General features: G+C 69.8%; 4 protein-coding genes across 4 annotated transcripts; 2 read left to right on the plus strand and 2 right to left on the minus strand.

Moving 5' to 3' along the window:
* Positions 1–507: 507 nt before the first annotated feature.
* Positions 508–2,309, minus strand: LOC142077994 (folate receptor gamma-like). Its single transcript, XM_075140463.1, has 4 exons — positions 2,160–2,309; positions 1,776–1,964; positions 1,545–1,680; positions 508–902 (listed from the first exon to the last, which is right to left on the minus strand). Exons 1-4 carry the CDS (start codon positions 2,307–2,309, stop codon positions 631–633), a joined length of 747 nt encoding a protein of 248 aa, XP_074996564.1. The 3' UTR covers positions 508–630.
* Positions 2,310–3,822: 1,513 nt separating this feature from the next.
* On the plus strand, positions 3,823–5,830 carry ANAPC15 (anaphase promoting complex subunit 15). Its single transcript, XM_075140465.1, has 4 exons — positions 3,823–4,027; positions 5,028–5,087; positions 5,216–5,353; positions 5,557–5,830. Exons 1-4 carry the CDS (start codon positions 3,908–3,910, stop codon positions 5,602–5,604), a joined length of 366 nt encoding a protein of 121 aa, XP_074996566.1. The 5' UTR covers positions 3,823–3,907; the 3' UTR covers positions 5,605–5,830.
* Positions 5,831–6,068: 238 nt separating this feature from the next.
* Positions 6,069–7,820, minus strand: TOMT (transmembrane O-methyltransferase). Its single transcript, XM_075140464.1, has 2 exons — positions 7,495–7,820; positions 6,069–6,897 (listed from the first exon to the last, which is right to left on the minus strand). Exons 1-2 carry the CDS (start codon positions 7,754–7,756, stop codon positions 6,110–6,112), a joined length of 1,050 nt encoding a protein of 349 aa, XP_074996565.1. The 5' UTR covers positions 7,757–7,820; the 3' UTR covers positions 6,069–6,109.
* Positions 7,821–14,766: 6,946 nt separating this feature from the next.
* Positions 14,767–19,416, plus strand: LAMTOR1 (late endosomal/lysosomal adaptor, MAPK and MTOR activator 1). Its single transcript, XM_075140466.1, has 5 exons — positions 14,767–14,926; positions 16,151–16,296; positions 17,314–17,391; positions 17,899–18,025; positions 18,827–19,416. The coding sequence occupies exons 1-5, from the start codon at positions 14,885–14,887 to the stop codon at positions 18,917–18,919; spliced, it is 486 nt and encodes a 161-aa protein (XP_074996567.1). The 5' UTR covers positions 14,767–14,884; the 3' UTR covers positions 18,920–19,416.
* The last annotated feature ends 1,117 nt before the right edge of the window (positions 19,417–20,533 follow it).

Below are 20,533 nucleotides of genomic sequence, written 5' to 3' on the forward strand. Positions count from 1 at the left end.
GGCCCGGGGGGCCGGGGCGGCTGCACCCCGCTTTGTCTGAAGGAGGGACCCCCCGGGACACGGGACATGAGGCGTAGGGACAGGGGGGCGAGCCCCCCGAGGTGGGACGTGGGGCAGGCGGGTGGGCTCCAGGCTGGCAGGACCCCCACCACGACCGCGGCCCCCACCTTGGGGGGGGCAGAGCTGGCGCCGGGGGGTCCCCGGGGTCCCCCTGCCCCTTTTCCCCCTCGTTTCCCCAATCCCCCTCCCGCGTGTCCTGGGGTGCCGGTGACCCCCCAGGCTCCCAGAGCTGTGGCCGGCGCTGGGATGTGTTCAGGGGGTCCCATCCCCCCGTGTCCCGGTGGCTGGGAGCCCTGTGCCCCCCGCTTTGCCCCCCGTGATGCCACAGTACGGATAAACAGGGGTGATGTCCCACGTCAGCCCCCCAAAAGGAGCAGGACCAGCCCCCCCCCCCCACCCCCCCACCCATCCCGCCTCCCCCAGCCCCACGGCACCCCAACACCGAGTGGGGCAGGAGTCTTTATTCACCAGCCACATGCCGGGGGGACAGAGCGGCCGGTGGCAGCTTGGGGACATCCCACGGGGGGGGCCCAGGGCAGCCCCCCCTCCCCTCCCCGCAGCCCTCCCTGCTCAGAGCAGGGCCTGGAGGGTGGGGGGCAGCAGGGCCAGCAGGACGGGGAGTGGGGGGCTGGCGGTGCCATCGAGGGCGTAATACCGGGCCACGGCGACGTTGGGGTTCCCCTGGGCGGGGTCGAACCACATCTGGATGCAGCGGCCGCTGCCGCGGGAGTGGGGGGTGTAGCGGTAGGAGTGGGACCAGACCTGCTCGCAGAGGTGGGCCGCCGTGGGGAAGACGAACTTGAACTTCTGGCACATGGCGCCCTGGGGACACTGGTTGGTGCCTGCGGGGGGGGGGTGAGGTGTGTGTGGGGGTCTTTGGGTCTGGAGGGGGTCGTTCCCCCGCAGATGGGGGGTATTGGGGGCCTGACGGGTCCCGCTGCCTTTGACCCTGGGGGACCCCCACCCCGCTGTCAGCACCCCCCGGCACCCCCCAGCACCCCCCACCCCCTGGGGACCCTCACGCACCCCCAGACCCACTGCTGACACCCCCCGGCACCCCCCAACCCCTGGGGACCCTCACACGCCCCAGATCCGCTGCTGGCACCCCCCAGCACCCCCCACCCCCTGGGGTCCCTCACGCACCCCCAGACCCGCTGCCGATACCCCCCGGCACCCCCCACCCCCTGGGGACCTTCAGGCGCCCCCAGACCCGCTGCCAACACCCCCCACACCCCCCACCCCCTGGGGACCCTCATGCACCCCCAGACCCGCTGCCGGCACCCCCCGGCACCCCCCACCCCCTGGGGACCCTCACGCGCCCCCAGACCCGCTGCCGGCACCCCCCGGCACCCCCCACCCCCTGGGGACCATCATGCGCCCCCAGACCCGCTCACAGCCACCGAGGAGGGGGGATGCAACCGCCTCCCCTGCGGCGAGATGGGGGTCCAGCCATTGGGGGGGGTCCCCCCGCGCCCCCCACTCACCTGTGGTCCAGTTCCAGCCCTTGTGCCAGTTGACCTTGCAGGTGACGGCGTCCCGGCAGTCCTCCCACCACTGCTCGCAGTCCTCCCGGCACAGCGGCACGTGCAGGATCCGCTCCTTACGCCAGCTGGTGTCCGTCTGCGGCGGCACCCCAGTTCATCCCAGTTGACCTCCCAGTCCCCCGGGGTGGGTGGGTGGGGGGTGCTGGGGTGGTGGTGGGGGTCTGCACCCACCTGGTCGATCCAGGGCCCCAGGTTGGGGGAGCACTCGTAGAGACACGTGTCCTGGATGAAGTGGCGCTTGCACTTCTCCGGCATGGCCCCGCAGTGGTCCCAGTTGAAGTTGTACAGGTAGGACTGGTCCTGGTGAGCCTCCAAACTGGTGTTGGCGGTGCAGCAGGCGTTCTCCTTCCAGAGGGCACACTGCGCCGGGGCAGCCGCGGCTCAGCCGGGACCCACCGGTGCCCCCCGGTGATGCCCCCGTGCCGGGGAAAGCGCCGGCACCCAAGGGTGATGGAGACCACGCCGGGGCAGAGGACCCCCTGCGGCACCGCCGGCCCGGTGACCCCGTGGCGGGTGATGCCGGTGGGCGCCAGGGTGGGTGGGCGAGGACCCTACCTGCCCGTAGAGCTGCCCCTCGGGGCCGGGCTCCGTTTTGTGGTGCTTGGCGTCCATGCAGATGTTGAGCAGCGAGTCCCGCGCCGCGGCGGCGGCGGCAGCGGCCGGCCAGGCCAGCAGCACCGGCAGCAGCACCCACGCGGCCGCCATCGCCTGCCGGCGGCGATGGAGGGGTCAGGACGGCGGCACCGGCGGGAGCACCGGTACCTGGCCCCGAGGGGACACGGTGCCCGCGAGGACAAAGTCCCCCGCGCGGCGGGTGGGAGCCCGGCGGCACGCCATCACCGCCAGCCCTCGGCCGGGACCACCGGCGGGGGGTCGGGGCTCTTACCCGGGAGGGTGCCGGGTGCCGCGGGACGAGCGCGGTGAATCTCAAAGGTCGCGGCGCGGTGCAACCCTTGGCCGCCGGCGCGGGGCACGGTGGGTCGGGCAGCGCCCGCGTGGCACGGACGGGATGGGGCGCCGCGCCCCACGGCCCCGCCGTGACCGGGATTGACCCCGGCCCCCCCGGGCCCGCACCGAGCCAGGATCCGTCCCCCCGGCGCCGGGCTGGGGCCAGCGCCCGCCAAAATCCACTCGTGGCTGTTTTTCCTCCGCCCCCGTGGGGGGGCCGGGCACGGCGGGGGGGTGGCCCCACGCCCCCACACCAGCACGAGGGGCGGGATCCCACCCCCCCGCACCGCGGGGTCCCCGTGGGTGCCCGGGAGGGGGGGACACCCCAATGGGTAAGAGATGCCCCTGGGGGGGGTAGGTACCCTGTGGGGTCACAGATGCCCCGGGGGGGGGCAGATACCCTCGGGTGGGGTCACAGATACCCCCCCATGGGTCACAGATGCCCCCGGGGGTGGTCACAGACGCCCTGGGGGGGCAGGTACCCCCTCATTGGGGTCACAAATACCCCCCCATGGGTCACAGATACCCCGTGGGGGTCACAGATGCCCCCCCCCATATCACAGATACTCCATAGGGGTCACAGATACCCCCCGGGGGGGTCACAGATGCCCCGGGGGAGCAGGTACTCCCCCATGGGTCACAGATACTCCCGGGGGGTGGGCACAAATGCCCCACGGGGGTTGGCACAAATGCCCCACGGGGGTCACATACCCCCCCCCTTTGGGGTCACAGATGTCCCGGGGGGGGCAGGTACTCCATGAGGATCGCAGACACCCCCCCCACTGGGGTCACAGATACCCCCCATGGGGGTCACAGGTACCCCGTGGTAGTCACAGATGCCCCCCCACTGGGGTCACAGATGCCACATGGGGGTCACAGATGCCCCGTGGGGGTCACAGATGCCGCCCCGTGTCACAGATACTCTCGGGGGGAGGACACAAATCCCCCCGGGGGGGGCAGATACCCCGTGGGGATCACAGATACCCCCCATTGTGGTCACAGATGCCCCCCCGTGTCACAGATACTCTCGGGGGGAGGACACAAATCCCCCCGGGGGGCTCCGGTGTCCCCCCCAGGGCCGGTCGCCCGGTGTCGGACGCTCGGGGGGGGGCAGGCCCCCAGCTGTCAATCAGGCTTCGCCTGACCCCGCCCTCGGCCCCGCCCCCGCAGCGCACCGCCCCTCGCTCGGCCCCGCCCCTATCCCCCGTGGGCGTGGCCTCGCCGGGCGCACCTGTCACTCTGCGCATGCTCGGGGCGGGGCGGGCCTTCCCAAACTGCTTCCGGTGGGGCGCGGGCCGCGTTGTACTTCCGGGTCGGCGGCGGCCCCGTCCCGCTCCCGGTGCTCCCCCCGCACCATGTCCACGCTGTTCCCCTCGCTGCTGCCCCGCGTCACCGAGTCCCTGTGGTTCAACCTCGACCGGCCCTGCGTGGACGAGACCGAGCTGCAGCAGCAGGAGCAGCAGCACCAGGCCTGGGTGGGCCCCGGGGCACCGGGCCTCGGGGGGGGGCGGTTCGGGGGGCTCCGGGGCCTGGGAGGGCCCCCGCAGCCCTGCTCCCGCCCTGCCTCAGCCCCCCGGCGGCACCAGGCCTGGCTGGGCGGGGGGTGCCCGGGCTCTCCAGGCCCACCCGGGCCGGGCGGGGTCCCGGCGGTTTTACCGTTTCTGCCTTTTTTTGGGGAGGGGGTTGCAGGGCCCCCGAGCCGGTGCTGCCGGCTGGGGCACCGCGGCCTGGCCCCACCACCCGCTGGGCTCATAGCGAGCCCCCCGGTATCTGCGGGGGTTGATTAAAGAGCCGGGGTGGAACCGAGGCTCCTTCAGCAGCCCTAATTAATTAATTAACCTTCTCCCGAGGAAGGCGGGTGGCGATGTCCCACCCCGGGAGCCCACGAGTGCTCCGGTGAGCGTGGTCCAATGCCGCGGCCCCGTGGCGTGGGGGGAAATACAGCTGTTTTAATGAAGTCCTAAAAAAAAAAGCATCTCGGTGGTTAAATTACTGTAATTAAATAAACTCATTTCAATCAATTACTAAAACCCCAACACCTGGGAAAGCCCCGGGTCCCTCTGGAGATGCTGGAGTGTTTTAATTGAGCTTTAATTCTCTCCGGAAGAGTCGGGTTTATCTCTGCGATTACCAGCCGAGCAGAGAGCTCGGGGGTTTTGGGTAAAAAAAAAGTGACCAAGGTGGTGGCCGGGCGCTGCTCCCGCTGCCGGGGCCACGCGCGGGGCCGCCCCGGCCCCCTCCGCCCCGGGGAGCGCAGGCAGCTGCCTGCAGCCGCTCCTCCCTGCCTGCCCCTCCCTGCCTGCCCCTCGCCCCGGCAGCCGCCAGCCGGGAACAGCCGCCGTTCGGAAGCGGCACAAGCGCTCTTGGGGCCGGGAGCTGGGCGGGAAGGGCCGGTTTGCCAGCGGGGGGCTGTGCCGGGGGGGTCACGGAGCTGTTGGGGTGCTCACCTGCCTCCCCCCTCTTCTTCCTCCCCAGCTCCAGAGCATAGCCGAGAAGGACAACAACCTGGTGCCCATCGGAAAGCCGGCATCTGAGGTGGGTGCGGGGCGGGGGCCCCCCACGGCTGTGCCCAGGCGGGGCAGGGGGTCCCCCCCACCCCTATGTGAGGGCGGGGGGAGACCATGGGGGTCAGGCCCGGGGTGCTGGAGCTGTCGTCTGCGCAGCATTACGACGAGGAGGAGGAGGAGGACGACGAGGACGATGAAGACAGTGAAGAGGACTCGGAGGATGACGAGGACATGCAGGACATGGACGAGATGAACGATTATAACGAGTCTCCTGATGACGGGGAGATCAACGAGGTAAATAACGGGGGGCTGAGGGTGCCGGCCCGTGTCCCTGCCCCGCCGAGACCCCAAAGTGGGAGGCGTGGGTGAATCCCGGGGGATCGTCTCCTCCTCCCCCCCCTCTGCCGGCTCCTTTCCTGCTCTCCCTGCCTCCTCCGGGAAGAGCCCAGCCCCTGCTCTGGATTTGGGGGGGGGTCTCAAACCTTTCCCCTTCCCAGGTGGACATGGAGGGGGCAGAGCAGGATCAGGACCAGTGGATGATCTGATTCTGCTGCGGCCCGAGGACGGGAGGAGGCTGGGGGAGAGCCCTCGCCCGCCTCGGCTCTGCCGCCCCGGGGCGGGGGGCGGTTCGGTGAAGCTCCGGGGGCTGCAGGGGGCTCGGGGTGAAGCTGCCCGGGGGGCGCGGAGAGATGCCGGGGCAGTGCCAGGGAGTGCGTGGTTCTGTCCGGCACAGCAGGGCTGCGGCATCTGTTCTAATAAACTCAATTTTCCAGAAAATGGCCCCCAAATCGGGTGTCTGAGGGCACCAGGGCGGGCTCTGCGAGCCGCGGGGACGCCGCACGGCGAGGGGGAGTCTGCGCCTGCCGGGGAGAGCCGGGCTCGCCGCCGCGCTGCCCCGGGGTCTCGCGCAGACCGTCCCGCGCGCCGGCGGGGGGAAGCGGCTCGGGCAGGAGCCGTGCGGGGAGCAGGGCCCCCCCTTTTTCCCCCCCGCCGGAGCCCGTCGTTACGGCCGAGCGCAGTGAGTCGGGGACCCGGCGCTCCCCGCCCGGCTCAGCGGTTACCGGTGTAGCGCAGCTCGGCGACGCCGTCGGGGATGGCGCGGAAGTACTCCAGGCTGGCGCGGTGCACCTTGCAGCGGTATTTGCCGCAGGTTTTGGCGTACTGCAGGAAGCGGGGCGCCCCGGGGAAGAGGACGTTGTCGGCCAGGACGGTGGCCCCCGGGGCCAGCAGGCGGTGGCTCTCCAGCAGCTGCAGGTCCCGCAGGTAGCAGCGCTTCCCGTGATCCATGAAGACGAAGTCGGCCTCGGGCAGGCCGTGCCGCTCCCTCAGCCGCGGGATCACCTCCTCCGAGGGGCCCACGATCAGCTCCACCTGCGCCGGGTCCCCCTCAGCCCCCGGCCTTGGGGGACGGGGGGGGCCAACCCACCCCCCCTCTCCTCCCCGGCTGGCAAGCGGATCCCGTGCGGCTCCCGCCGGGTGAGGGATCCACGGGGGAAAGGGTCCCGCCTTTCCATTCCCGGGTATCCCGCCCAGCAGCGGGCATGGGGTGGGAGCGGGGGGCACGGTGCCGGGGTGCCCCCGTCCTCCCCGCCAGCGGGGGGAGGAGCCGGTTTCCCCCTCCCGGCGCGGCGCGGCGCTCACCGTCTCCTCGGCGAAGCCGGCCAGGCGGATGACCTTCTCTGCCACGGCGGCGTGGCGGGGGTCCACCTCCACGGTGTAAAGGCGGGCGCCCGGGGGCAGCCCCTGCGCCAGCAGCACCGTGCCGTAGCCGCAGTAGGTGCCCAGCTCCAGCACCCGCCGCGGTGCCCGCTCGTACAGCAGCCGCTCCACGATCCTGCCTGGCGCGGCACAGAGCCCTCAGCACCCTGGGGGGCTGCGCACCCCTCTGTGTCCCCCCTTCCCTGGGCAGGATCCGGCCGCTGGGGCTGCCGGCACCGGGGGAAGGTGCTGGCTGGTTCCCCAGTGCCGCGGCCAGCGCCAAGAGGGGCAGAGGGTAACGGCACGGCGGGAGGGAGGTGAATGGCCGCGCCGAAGCTCCCCGTGTCCCCAACCAGCCCTTCCCAACACCGTCCCGGTGTCCCCGCCGCGCTGGGGGTGCCAAGCCCTGACAATGGTGCTGTGACTGTGGTGGCAGTGCCACGGCTGTGCCAATAGTGCCATGGCCACACCGACAGTGCCACGGCTGTGCCAATAGTGCCATGGCCACACCGACAGTGCCACGGCTGTGCCAATAGTGCCATGGCCACACCGACAGTGCCACAGCCATCCCAACGGTGCCACAGCTGTGTCAACGATGCCATGGCCACACCAACAGTGCCGTGGCTGTGCTGGTGGTGCCCCGGCCATGCCATTGGTGCCGTGGCCGTGCTAACGGTGCCACAGCCATGCCCGGTGCCGGCACCCCCGCGGCGCGGGCGGGCGAGGGTCGCGCTCACCTTTGACGGGCCCCACGCTGCTGAGGTGCTCGCGGCGGTAGCACCACTGGTCGAAGGTCTGCAGGACGTGGCGGGGGTCCCCGGGGATGGCGTGCGCCAGCAGGTACTGGAAGGCGCGCTGCTCCCGCGGGACGCCGGTGAGCCGGTCCCGCAGCCAGGCCGCCAGCACCGCCCGGTACAGCAGCACCAAGTAGTGCCGGTAGCGGATCAGCAGGGTGAGGAGGAAGGGGAGGAAGGCCAGGGCGATCGCCGGCGACACCATCGCGGGGGCCGGGGGGGTGAGGCTGTGGAAAGAGGCCCCCCGCGGGGGGTGCAGGGGTGGGGGGGTGCTCCCCGGGTGCCAGCCCCGCAGCCCCGACTCATGCCATGAGCTGGCAGTGCTCTGCGCCCCCGGGAAGCGCCTCTCCCAGGGCTCCTCCGGTGCTGCCGGGACGGTTTGCCCGGCCCCGGGGCTGCAGGGCTGTGGCCGCAGCCGGGCCGGGGCACCCCGGGGTGCTCTGGGGGTCCCTGCGCCGGGGCGGAGGGGTGCTCTGGGGGTGCACAGCCCCTCGCACCCCCCTTGTCCCAGCTCCGCTGACCCCGCGCCCCGTATCCTGCACCCCACGCTGCACCCCACAGCCTGGGCTGTCGGGGGTCCCCAGCCCCAGTGAGGGGTCAGGGCCATGCGGGTGGCACCTACCTGTCCCCACGCTGCAGGCAGCAGGCAGGCAGCAGGCAGGCAGCAGGCAGGCAGGGCTGCGTGGCCCCCCGGGCCCTGCTGCCCACTCAATTATTGATGGTGTCACCTCAGCCGCAGCCGGCACCGGCTCCAGTTACCGGGCTGAGTGGGGACGGGGACGGAGACAGGGCCAGGCTGGGGCTGGGGGGTGGCCCTGGGGCTGCGGGAGGGGACCGGGAGCTGGGGTCCCCATAGTGGGGCTGGGTCCCATCACTGGGGCTGGGGTCCCATCCTGGAGCTGGGGTCCCCATACTGGGGCTGGGGCCCATCACTGGGGCTGGGGTCCCATCCTGGAGCTGGGGTCCCCATACTAGGGCTGGGGCCCCATCACTGGGGCTGGGGTCCCCATAGTGGGGCTGGGTCCCCATCCTGGAGCTGGGGTCCCCATAGTGGGGCTGGAGCCCATCACTGGGACTGGGTCCCCATCCTGGAGATGGGGTTCCCATTGTGGGGCTGGGGCCCATCACTGGGGTTGGGGTCCCCATACTAGGGCTGGGTTCCCATCCTGGAGCTGGGGTCCCCATAGTGGGGCTGGGGCCCATCACTGGGGCTGGGGTCCCCATACTGGGGCTGGGGCCCCATAATGGGGCTGGGGCCCATCACTGGGACTGGGGTCCCCATACTGGGGCTGGGGCCCATCACTGGGGCTGGGGTCCCTCACTGGGGTTGGGGTCCCCATAGTGGGGCTGGGTCCCATCACTGGGGCTGGGTTCCCATCCTGGAGCTGGGGTCCCCATAGTGGGGCTGGGGCCCATCACTGGGGTTGGGGCCCCCATAGTGGGGCTGGGTTCCCATCCTGGAGCTGGGGTCCCCATAGTGGGGCTGGGGCCCCATAGTGGGCCTGGGGCCCATCACTGGGGCTGGGGTCCCCATCCTGGAGCTGGGGTCCCCATAGTGGGGCTGGGGCCCATCACTGGGGCTGGGGTCCCCCTAGTGGGGCTGGGGTACCATCACTGGGGCTGGGGTCCCCATAGTGGGGCTGGGACCCATCACTGGGGCTGGGGTCCCCATCCTGGAGCTGGGGTCCCCATAGTGGGGCTGGGGCCCATCACTGGGGCTGGGTCCCCATCCTGGAGCTGGGGTTCCCATTGTGGGGCTGGGGCCCATCACTGGGGTTGGGGTCCCCATACTGGGGGATGGGGCCCATCACTGGGGTTGGGGTCCCCATAGTGGGGCTGGGGCCCATCACTGGAGCTGGGGTTCCCATTGTGGGGCTGGGGCCCCATCCTGGAGCTGGGGTCCCCATAGTGGGGCTGGGGTCCCATCACTGGGGCTGGGGTCCCCATAGTGGGGCTGGGACCCATCACTGGGGTTGGGGTCCCCAGAGTGGGGCTGGGGTACCATCACTGGGGCTGGGGTCCCCATAGTGGGGCTGGGACCCATCACTGGGGCTGGGGTCCCCATAGTGGGGCTGGGGCCCCATCACTGGGGCTGGGCTCCCCATCCTGGAGCTGGCTCCCCATCCTGGAGCTGGGGTTCCCATTGTGGGGCTGGGTCCCCATAGTGGGGCTGGGGCCCATCACTGGGGTTGGGGTCCCCATACTGGGGCTGGGTTCCCATCCTGGAGCTGGGGTCCCCATAGTGGGGCTGGGGCCCATCACTGGGGCTGGGGTCCCCATCCTGGAGCTGGGGTCCCCATACTGGGGCTGGGGTTCCCATTGTGGGGCTGGGTCCCCATAGTGGGGCTGGGTCCCATCACTGGGGCTGGGGTCCCCATCCTGGAGCTGGGGTCCCCATACTGGGGCTGGGGCCCATCACTGGGGCTGGGGTCCCCCTAGTGGGGCTGGGGTCCCATCACTGGGGCTGGCGTCCCCATACTGGGGCTGGGTCCCCATCCTGGAGCTGGGGTCCCCATAGTGGGGCTGGGGCCCATCACTGGGGCTGGGGTCCCATCACTGGAGCTGGAGTCCCCATAGTGGGCCTGGGGCCCCATCCTGGAGCTGGGGTCCCCATAGTGGGGCTGGGGTCCTGTCAGTGGGGCTGGGGTCCCCATACTGGGGCTAGGTCCCCATCCTGGAGCTGGAGTCCCCATAGTGGGACTGGGGCCCCTCACTGGGGCTGGGGTCCCCATACTGGGGCTGGGGCCCCATAGTGGGGCTGGGGCCCGTCATGATTCTGTGATTCCGTGAAGGAGGAGCTTTAGCAGTCGGGCTGAATCTTCCCAGCGCTGGGTCGATGAACTGGTGCTGCGCCGTGCGTGCCGAACGCTGCACCTGATGGGACGTGGTTTGTGTCCTCTCCACAGCTGGCTACAACTTTCCGTCCTAGATGGGTCTTGGTTTTTTCTCTGGATTTCAAATTGCCCATTTAAAAACACTACCAAGACTACAGCAGAAATTGCACTGTTTCTCTTAAAATGAGGTGCTGCCCGTACCTGCGTGATATTCATGGGAAGTGGGAAAGGAAAGAACGGGATCATTCCAGGAACTGGCAGAGGGTTTTACGGCGGAGGGGCTGAACGCTGCAGCGATACCGCGCAACTTGTGTGCTTTGGGCTTGACCTCATTAATATTCTCTCTTGTGGATAATTGGGAAGTGCCCACCAGAATGTTAAAAGCCAGTGCTCTTCCCCACCCCTTGGTCACAGATGAACCCCACTTGGTCGAGGCAGAGTGAAAGGGTTTTTTTGGTGGGTTTTTTTTTTTAGAGTTCAGATTTTCTAGCAAATATTAATCTTAACTTTTGACTGGTGCAAACTGCAGTTGGTTCGGGTCCCACCATAACTAGAATCCCTGAAATCTACTGCTCTTGCTTTTCTTGATGGAAATGTTTTGATATTTGTGGGTTATAACTCCATTCATGAATGGAAGGGCCATTACAAAATTATCTGCTCAATAAAATAATTCTCGTTCTAATTATACTTGGGGGGTGGGCAGGGGTGTGTTTTGGTTTGTTTTTTCCGTAGAGCTCCCACGTAAGAGCCATTGCTGGTAACCACAGAGAAAACAGACGTCGTCACAGGAAACAGTGATTGCTTTCCAGTTTTGTTTTCATCTGAAACCCCTTTGCTCTTGACGAATCCTCACAGAACAGCTCTGGTGGCTCCAGGGGTTCCTTAAACAAGTTGTTACGGGTGCTGCAGTAGTAAGTGCAGAACCTGTCGGGGGAATGAGACCTTGAGGACCTCTTGGCTGCCTACAGTTGCCAGGACCCGGAGAGCCTTAACGCGAAGCCTGCCTTCCTTTTTGCCCCCTTTCTTTAATGCTCTGCCCTTAGGAGGTGGTAGAGGTGGTCACGAAGTACAGACGTGCAAGGGTTGCCCAGGTGTCTGGGTGAGAACACCCACGGGGCCTGCTGGGTTCTACCAGAGTGAAGTACCCAGGACATGGCCCACCTCCCCTTATTTGGCTTGGGGTGGTTTTTCTTGCTTTTTAACAGGGATCGGATGAAAAGTCTGTGCAGCAAGGGCTACTTCGAACTTTTTTTTCCAATTACATATATGTAAAAGAGAAAAAGAAATTCTTTAGAACTTTGTAAGATGTTCTTACCAAAGAGAGCAGGGGGGGAACAGCTCTGCCAGGACAGGCAGAGGGGGCTGGAGGGGAGAAGGCTGCGGGGAGACCTGATTGCAGCCTTCCAGTCGCTGCAGGGGGCCCGCAGGAAGCTGCGGAGGGACCTGCGACGAGGGCGCGTGGGGACAGGGCCGGGGGGGACGGCTTCAGACTGACAGGGGAGACTGGGAACAGACGTAAGGAAGAAACTCTTCACTGTGAGGGTGGTGAGGCACTGGCACAGGTTGCCCAGAGAGGTGGTGGGTGCCCCATCCCTGGGAACATTCCAGGTCAGGTTGGACGGGGCTCTGAGCACCCTGATCTGGTGGAAGATGTCCCTGCCCACGGCAGGGGGTTGGACTGGGTGACCTTTAGAGGTCCCTTCCCACCCAAACTCTTCTGTGATTCTGTGATCACTGGGGTGGGGTCCCGATACTGGAGCTGGGGCCCATCATTGGGGCTGGGGTCCCCAAGTGGGGCTGAGGTCTCCATACTGGGGCTAGGGTCCCCATACTGGAGCTGGGACCCATCACTGGGGCGGGGGACCCATCACTGGGGCTGAGGTCCCCATACTGGAGCTGGGGCCCATCACTGGGGCTGGGGTCCCCATCCTGGGGCTGGGGCCCATCACTGGGGCTGCGGTCCCCATACTGGAGCTGGGGTCCCCATAGTGGGGCTGGGCCCCATCACTGGGGCTGGGGTCCCCATACTGGGGCTGGGGTCCCCATACTAGAGCTGGGGCCCCATTACTGGGGCTGCTGTCCCCATATTGGGGCTGGGGTCCCGTCACTGAGGCTTGGGTCCCCATTCGCGGGCTCGGGTCCCTATACTGGGGCTGGGGTCCCCATACTGGAGCTGGGGTCCCCATTACTGGGGCTGCTGTCCCCATACTGGAGCTGGGGCCCCATTACTGGGGCTGCTGTCGCCATATTGGGGCTGGGGTCCTGTCAGTGGGGCTCAGGTCCCCATACTGGGGCTGGGGTCCCCATATTGGAGCTGGGGCCTCATTACTGGGGCTAGTGTCCCCATACTGATGCTGGGGTCCCATCAGTGAGGCTGGGGTCTCCATACTGGAGCTGGGGTCCCACCACTGGGGCTGGTGTTCCCCATACTGGAGCTGAAGCCCCATCACTGGGACTGGGGTCCCGTCACAGGGGCTGAGGTCCCCACACTGGAGCTGGGGTCCCCAAAGTGGATCTGGGGTCCCCATCACTGGGGCTGGGGACCCATTGCTGGGGCTGGGGGCTGGGGTCCCCATACTGGAGCTGGGGTCCCCATATGAGGGCTGGGGTCACCAAACTGGATCTGGGGTCCCCATCACTGGGGCTGGGGACCCATTGCTGGGGCTGGGGTCCTCATACTGGAGCTGGGGCCCCATCACTGAGGCTGCGGTCCCCATCACTGGGATGGGGTCCCCATACTGGAGCTGGGTCCTGTCACTGGGGCTGGGCCCCTGCCCCCCTTCCCGGCGAGGCCCCCCAAGTCCCCCGCTCCCCCAGAGGCAGCGCAGCCGGCCCCAGGCAGGTCCCCGGCGCAGGCAGGGCCGCGGGCAGGGAGCGGGTCCAGCTGCCCCGTGCCGGGGGTGCCCCCACCAGCCGCGTCACCCCGGCGCCGTCCCCGCTGCCGGGGTGGCAGCCGCCCCCTCCTCACCCCCTTGCACCGGGGCCCGGGAGGACTCCTGGGGGGCCACTTCTTGGGGGGCCACTTCTTGGGGGGGGTGTCCAGGGCTGCCAGCGGCTCCCCTGAGCAACGGGTGATGGAGAAACAGGAGTGGGCCCGTGGGTGTCCCCAGCCCCCCCACGGTGCCTGGGGCCTCGGTGCCGTGAAACCCCGGAGCAGGGAGAGGGGCCGGCGGGACCCCCGGCGGGGGGCGGGCGCCCGCTCTGCACCCCACATTTTCCGTGCACGGAGCGGCACACGGGGGCTGGCGGGGCCCCCGTGGGGGGGTGGGCACGGGGCAGGGGGTGCTGTGGTGCTGGCGAGCGGGGTCCCCCCGGGACTGGCAATGCTGCCAGCACGGGCAGGATGGGGGCTGGAGGAAGGGGGGGCTCAGCTTGGCCCCCCCAGCGCGGGGATGCCCGAACCTGCAGGGGGGCGGCAGGGGGCAGGGGGCAGTCCACGGGCGCGGGGGGCTCCGAGGGTCTGGGGGGCTCGGGGCACCCACCGAGGTCCTGGACGTTCTCCAGAAGCCCCTGCCCGGCTGCCCGGGTCGCTGCAGGCAGTGCGGGCAGGAGCAGGGCAGGCGGGGGCACTGCAGGCAGGGGCACTGCGGGCAGCGCAGGCAGGGCAGGCGGGGCAGGCAGTGCAGGCAGGGGCAGCGCAGGCAGGGGCACTGCAGGCGGGGCAGGCAGGGCAGGCAGGGGCAGTGCAGGCAGGGACACTGCAGGCCGGGCAGGCAGTGCAGGCAGGGGCACTGCAGGCAGGGCAGGCAGGGACACTGCAGGCAGGGGCAGCGCAGGCAGTGCGGGCAGGGGCAGCGCAGGCGGGGGCACTGCAGGCAGGGGTAGCGCAGGCAGGGGCGGGGCAGGCAGAGCAGTGCCCCCACCCCGGCCCCCGCCCCGGCCGTGCCTCAGTTTCCCCACCCCGCCGGGCTGCCGGTTCTCCCGCGCCGGGCGCCCCGTGGGTCCCCCCGTGGGTCCCCCCGTGGGGCCGGGCGCCCCCACCCGTGCCCCGGCTCAGCTGCAGCGGCCGCGGGCCCCCCCGGGGCCGTGGGTCCGCCCACCCGCGCGTCCCGGCGCTGCAGAGCGAAGCGGGGCGGGCGGCCCCGCCCCCCCGCAGCGGCGCCGCGCACAGGCGTGGGGCGCGCGCACGTGACCGCACACGCACGTCGCCCGTGACGTCACCACGCGCGATCCCGGCGCGCGGCGCCGCTCACGAGACGAAGCCCCCGGCGCAGGGCGCGGCGCGGGGCGCGGGCGGTGCCGGCGCGTGCCCCCCCCCCCCCCCCATCCGCGCAGCTGATTGGCTCCCCTTCACGTGACGGCGGCTCCTTTAGGCGGGGCGGGGAAGAAGACTCACCCTTCCCTTCCCATTGGCTCCCTCCGCCCACGTGACGTGGATGGAGGGTCACGGGACCGGCAGAGGGAGGAGAGACGCGGCTCCGCCCCCTCCGCGCTCACGTGACCGGGGCGGCGGGGCCCCTGCCGGACACCGTAGCGGCCCGGCCCTGCTGCGCCTCGCCATGGGCTGCTGCTACAGCAGCGAGGCCGAGGCCTCCGACCAGGTGGGCCCCGCGGGGGAGCCCGGGGCCCGCGGGCGGGGGGCGGCCCCGCCACGGCGGGGGGCACCGCGGGGGGGAAGCGGCCCGCCCGCTGCCGCGCTCCGGGGAGGCCTGGCTCGCCCTTGCCGCCGCCCCCCGCTGTTTCGGGGGGTCTGGCCCTGCTGCTGCCCGCTCGGCGCCGGGGCGCCCCGCAGCTCCCGGCCGGGCCGCCGGTGCGGTGCCAGCTGACGCCTCGCCCTGGGGTGCTGGGAGGGGAACGGGGAGCCGGTGACCGCGGTCCCGAGACCCCCCGCGGTGCGGGGCAGGCCCGCTCGGTGCCGGGGTCCAGCGGGGCCGCGGGCGGCCGTCCCCGTCCTCCTGCCCGTCACCTTCTCCATGTCGCTTGTTCCTGGCGTTCCTCCCAGTGCGCCCGGCCCGGCGGGAGGAGGGGGCTTGGCGGATGGCGCCAGCCGAGCCCCCCGCCCTGCAGACCCCCTCCCGGGGCGGGTGTCAGCCCACGGTCTGGGGGGAGCGGTGCCGGGTTTCCCTTCCTGGGAACGGAGCAACCGTCCCTGCGGAAACTTAATCCGCGGCGCGGGCAGCCGGTCCCCGCGTCCCTGCCAGGGAGCTCGGCCGTGACAGCTCGTCCCCGGGGGCCGGCAGCCGAGCCGTCCTGCCCGGGCTGGAGCATCGCAGGAAGGGGAGAGGGAGCTGCTGGTGGGGTTCACCCGGCCCGGGTGAGCCGCGGGCTGTGCCGGTGTGGACACAAAAGGCTGGCAGGGGTCTCTCGACCCTCCCCGGGCGGGGGGTGAGGCCGTGGTACGTGCAGCCTGGGCAGGTTTGGGATGTGACAGGCACGTCCTCGTTAGCCACGAGGTTTCGGGTAGGTCGGCGCTGGGGACCCTCTGCGGGGACGCCCGCTGCCCGGCTGTGGGGTGCCGGCTGCATCAGCTTGCCTCTGGGGCGGGCAGGGCTGCCGGCTCCTGCCACGCTGCTCCAGACGCGCTGCCGCACGCTGCCTGATTCCAGTTGCACTTGCTCCTTTTGTGGCAGCGGGGGCTTCGGTTGGGAAAAAGCGAAGGAATGGGGGAAGAGGAGCCCGGCTGTCTCCTCGGCAGAGCCGGGGTTACACCGGGAAGCGCGGGGAGCCCTCCCGGCAGGCGGAGGGTGATTCTCGCCCCGTCCTGTGGGGTGAAAGCTGCTGGTGCGGCGGAGCCGGGGCTGATCCTCCTCTTGCCTTTCCCTCAGGAAGAAGAGACGAAGCGGCTGCTGGAGCCGGCGGCCAGCCCTCCCAACAAGGTGCTGAACGGAGCGGAGCAGAGCTACCACAACCTCCCGTCGGCGCGCACCGACGAGCAGGCCATGCTGTCCTCCATCCTCGCCAAAACGGCCATGTAAGCCTCGTGCCGTAACCACCGCAGGGCGGGCGGGCGCCATGGCCGGGCAGCCAGCCCTCCCGCACGGCTCCCTCGGGGAGCGGCCGCGGGACACGGGACATGGTGCGCTGTCGGACACGCCGTGGCAGCCTCACCGGGGGTCTGTCTGGCCGTCGGTGCCGAGGGGAGGGGGGGAGCCGCGGCAGTGCCCCCCGCGTCCCTCTGGCAGCCTGCGCCGGGGGTGGGCTGCCCGCGCACAGCCCCCTCCCTCTGATCTGAGCCCCACGGGGACGCAGAGACGAGACCCTGGGCGTGAGGTGGCCCCTTGGCTGCTGGGCTGGGAATAGGGGCAGGAGCTGCCCCGGCGAGGGGACGGGGAGCCCCCTGCTCCAAATTGGGGTGAAAGCGAGTCCTTGGGGAGGCGGAGAGGGGGGCTGGGGGGGCACCAGCACTGTGTCCCCTTCCAGGGGTGGGGGGAGCCCACTCTTCTCCCTGGGGAAGCTGCCCCCCGGCATGCGCAGGGGCAGCGTGGGGTGGGGGCTGCCCCCAGCCTGGTTGGGGGGGTTTTGCGTTGCTCGTGGGCCCTGCTGCTCCCCTGCCTGGCACGGAGGGGCTGGTGGCAGCCGGTGCGTGTCCCACAGGCGGTGTCACAGCAGCCCCAAGCGCTGCTCTGCTTGGGGGGTGAGGCGGGGGGCGTGTGGCTGGGCTGTGGCACGGACCTGGGCGAGTGCCCGGCTCCTCTCCGAGCCCGGGGCCCGGTACCGGGGCTCTGGGGACGTCTGCCAAGCGCTTAATCCTCGTGGCACGGCGCAGCCTCCTTCCCCGAGCGGCTGCAAGCTGAGGACCCCGGGGCACGGGCCAGCCCACGCCGCAGGAGGCTGCGGACCCCGAGCTGTTCACTTTGCGGTGCCAGAGGGTGCCGAAGTCCTGGCCGCCCTCGTGGGAGGGTGCCGGGTCTGCCTGAGCCGGGGAGGGGGCTCGGGATGGGGGGAGTGACGAGCCCGCAGCGGGACCTTGTGTCTCGTCTCTCCGCAGCAACATCATCGACGTGTCGGCGGCGGATTCCCAGGGCATGGAGCAGCACGAGTACATGGACAGAGCCAGGCAGTACAGGTGGGACCTGCCCTGCTCCCTCGGGAGCCTCGCAGCCCCTCAAAGCCGGGTCCCCGGGCGGGGCGGGAAGGCCTCGGGGTTTTGGCCTTGGGAGAGTAACTCTGCGCGGAGCAGGGCTCCTCCAGGGAGGTGGTGCTCAGCCCCGCTCCTCGCCTCTGCCCTCCTGGCACTGCTGGCAGTGCCAGCGGCAGAGCCCTCGTCCCGGCTACGGGCTCGGCAAGGGTGGCCGCGCACAAAGGGCTCCTGTGTTCCCCCCGCCGGCGCTCGGGGCAGACGGCGGGGGGCTGGAAGTGATCGGTGCCGCTTGAAAGGCGCCTGTGTTGGAGAGCTGGAAGCTGCCTCGTCCTCCTGCCTCGGGGAGCGGCGCGGTGCGGCGCGGCTCTCCCTCGGTGGTGCCGGCGCCTGGAGGCGCAGCCCGGGTCTCCCTGCGTCCCGTCACTCCCCGGGGTGGGCTGACGGGCTCGTCCCCGGTGCGGGCGCTGACCCTCGCCGCTCTCCGCTCCGCAGCACGCGCCTGGCCATGCTGAGCAGCAACCTGACGCACTGGAAGAAGCTCCCGCTGCTGCCCTCTCTGACCACCCAACCGCACCAAGTGCTCGCCAGCGACCCCGTCCCCTTCGCAGACCTGCAGCAGGTGAGAGGGGCTGGGGGCGAGCTCTGCCCCCCTCGGCGCTCCGCGGGGATGCGGGGGCTGAAGAGTCCTCGTCCCCGCTCGCCGGCAGCCCTGGCAGCTGCGGCAGTGACTGCTCCAGTTTGTCTGCGGCAGCCTGGCCGTGCCGGAGGGCCCCGGGCAGGTCCTGGCGGCCGCTCTCGCCATCTTTAGCTCGGCGCAGCCTCGCCAGAGGAGCGCGGACGCCGTGGGGTCGAGCACGGGCCGTGCCCGGGCTCCCGTTAGCGTGGAGGTGGGAGTCACGGTCCCCGTGGGTGACGTTGTGGCCAATGCAGAAGCATCCCCAGTTTGAGGCAGCCCCGTAAGGACTCGTTAGCGCCGAAGGCAGAGCCCGGTCGCGGGTTTCTAGCGCAGTAACTGCGTGCAGGCAGCGGCTCTGCAGCACAGGCGGCTTTGCTCCCGGGGAGTCCTGCTGCTGCTTGGAGGAAGGAGCCGCCGGGGGAACGCTCTTCCTCACAGCAGGAGCTGAGAAGGCCCAGGCTGGCTCCCGGCTGGTCTGCAGGCGTGTCCTGCTCTCGGCGCTTCCGCCCCGGCCGTGGGGTCCGAATAGCGAAGCGGGTTTGAGTATCGAAGCGTGTGGGGAGAGGAGACCGTCCCGGGGCTGCCAGAAACCCCTTCCCAAACGGAGGCAGGCTGGTATCCGGCACGTCCCGGCAAGCAGAGCGGCTCTTCCCAGCCCACCGCATTCCTCTGCCCTGCCGGCACGGCTCCCCTCCGGCGTTTTCTTTGGGATAACTGCCTTCGCCGCTGTGCTTGCTCCCGCAGGTGTCCCGGATAGCTGCCTACGCCTTCAGCGCGCTCTCACAGATCCGCGTCGACGCCAAAGAAGAACTGGTTGTACAGTTTGGCATCCCCTGAGCCCGCCCCGCAGCACCTCAGCTTCGCTGGTTTTGGGTGGTTTTGTTTTCTTTTTTTTTTCTTTTTCCCTTTTTTTGTCTTTATTTTCCCTCCCCCCCTCCCCACGGTGCCGTGACAGAACTTGTACAGACACCCGGTTTCCTACTAATCGTCGACCCCGCCGGCGCTGCTCGGAGGCTTTCTCCTCCTTGTGGGTGGGTGTGCGTGGGGAGGGGGCTGCGTTTCGCCGCCTTGCGCAGGGATGACCCCAAAGGGAACATCGGCATGGGGAGGCCCCGGCGTGGGTCGGCACCGTGTGCCAGGTCACCGGGAAGGGTGGGCTTGGGGCCAGGCGGTGCCGGAGCGGGGCTGCCACGGATGTGACGCTCTGCGCGGGACCTGGTGGCTTCTGACACCCTCCCCACTCATTTTTACATGTTTGGACCTTTATTTTGGTGGTGTTTTTTTTTTAATTATTATTATCTTTGGCCACAGTAGATAAACCCACGTTCATCCAGCGCCCGTCTCCTCTGTTCTGCGCCAGCCGCAGCCTGGACACGGTGGGAGAGCCCTGGGGGAGCCGTGCCGTTGTGTTTGGGGGGGGACACACATGTCCCCCTGCCTCTTCCCGGGAGCAGGTACAGGGATTTTGGGGAGGGACGTGCCCCTCTCCCGGCTCTGCCGGAGCCGTGCCGCAGGCAGGGTGAGCTGGGGCTGGAGGCAGCTCCTGCCGGTGGCGGGGGGAGGCTGGGGAGGGCTTCCTGGGGTCTCATCCCTCCCGGTGCATGGGGTCGGAGGTGGCCCCATGGCTTCTCCCTGGGCTTTTGGGGCTGAGCAGAGTGGGGCAGGGGGCTGAGCGCCACTGCCGGTGGGTCCCTGTCCTTCAGGGCAGCCCCTGGCCCGTGCTCCCCCCACCTCCAGGTGATCCTTGGGATCCCGTTTTGGAGAAAACGCCCCCTGTGAGAGCCCCCCTGTGCCCCCGCCAGGTGCTGCTTGTGATGAGGAGGGGTGGGGAGTCACAGGGGGGCAGCGAGGGGGGTCCGGAGGAGGCAGCGACCCCTCCCCCCCCCCCAGGACCCCCGGTGTCACCTCAGGAGGCAGCTGGGGCCTGGGTGAGCCCCTGAGGGGTCTCTGGGTGCTGCTCCCCAGGCAGACGTTGGAGGCAGACATTGAGCCTTGTCCCCTGCTGGAGGGGGACAGTTGGTGTCCCTTGCGTCCCCCTGGCCAGAGGGACGCCCCTTGTGGGCCCCCCTGGGGTGAGGTCCTGCTTGTGGGTCAGGGCAGGTTTGGGGGCTGGTGGCACCTGGGGGCTCTCAGGTCCCCGTCCCCCACCTACTTCACTCTGCCGTGGGGGCTTGGTGCCCCGACTCCCTCCGCGGGGCCCCCTTTTTATTCTTGCTGCGCGGGCGGGGCCCAGCGACGTCGGCGTCCTCGCGGTCCTGCCTGGTGACGCTGCTGAAGTCCAGGGAGGTGAGGTAGGGCAGCAAGGACAGCACGTAGCTCCTGGGGGGGGGGAGCAGGGGCTTCAGCGGGGCGCGGGGGTCCCCCCCGCTCCCGGTGTCCGCCCCCGGGGGTACCTATAGCCCCTCTGCTCCTCCATGGGGTTCCCGTGCAGGGTGAGGCGGTGCAGCCGGG

The sequence above is a fragment of the Calonectris borealis genome, chromosome 1, assembly GCF_964195595.1.
Source record: "Calonectris borealis chromosome 1, bCalBor7.hap1.2, whole genome shotgun sequence".
In the NCBI taxonomy this organism is placed as follows: Eukaryota; Metazoa; Chordata; class Aves; order Procellariiformes; family Procellariidae; genus Calonectris; species Calonectris borealis.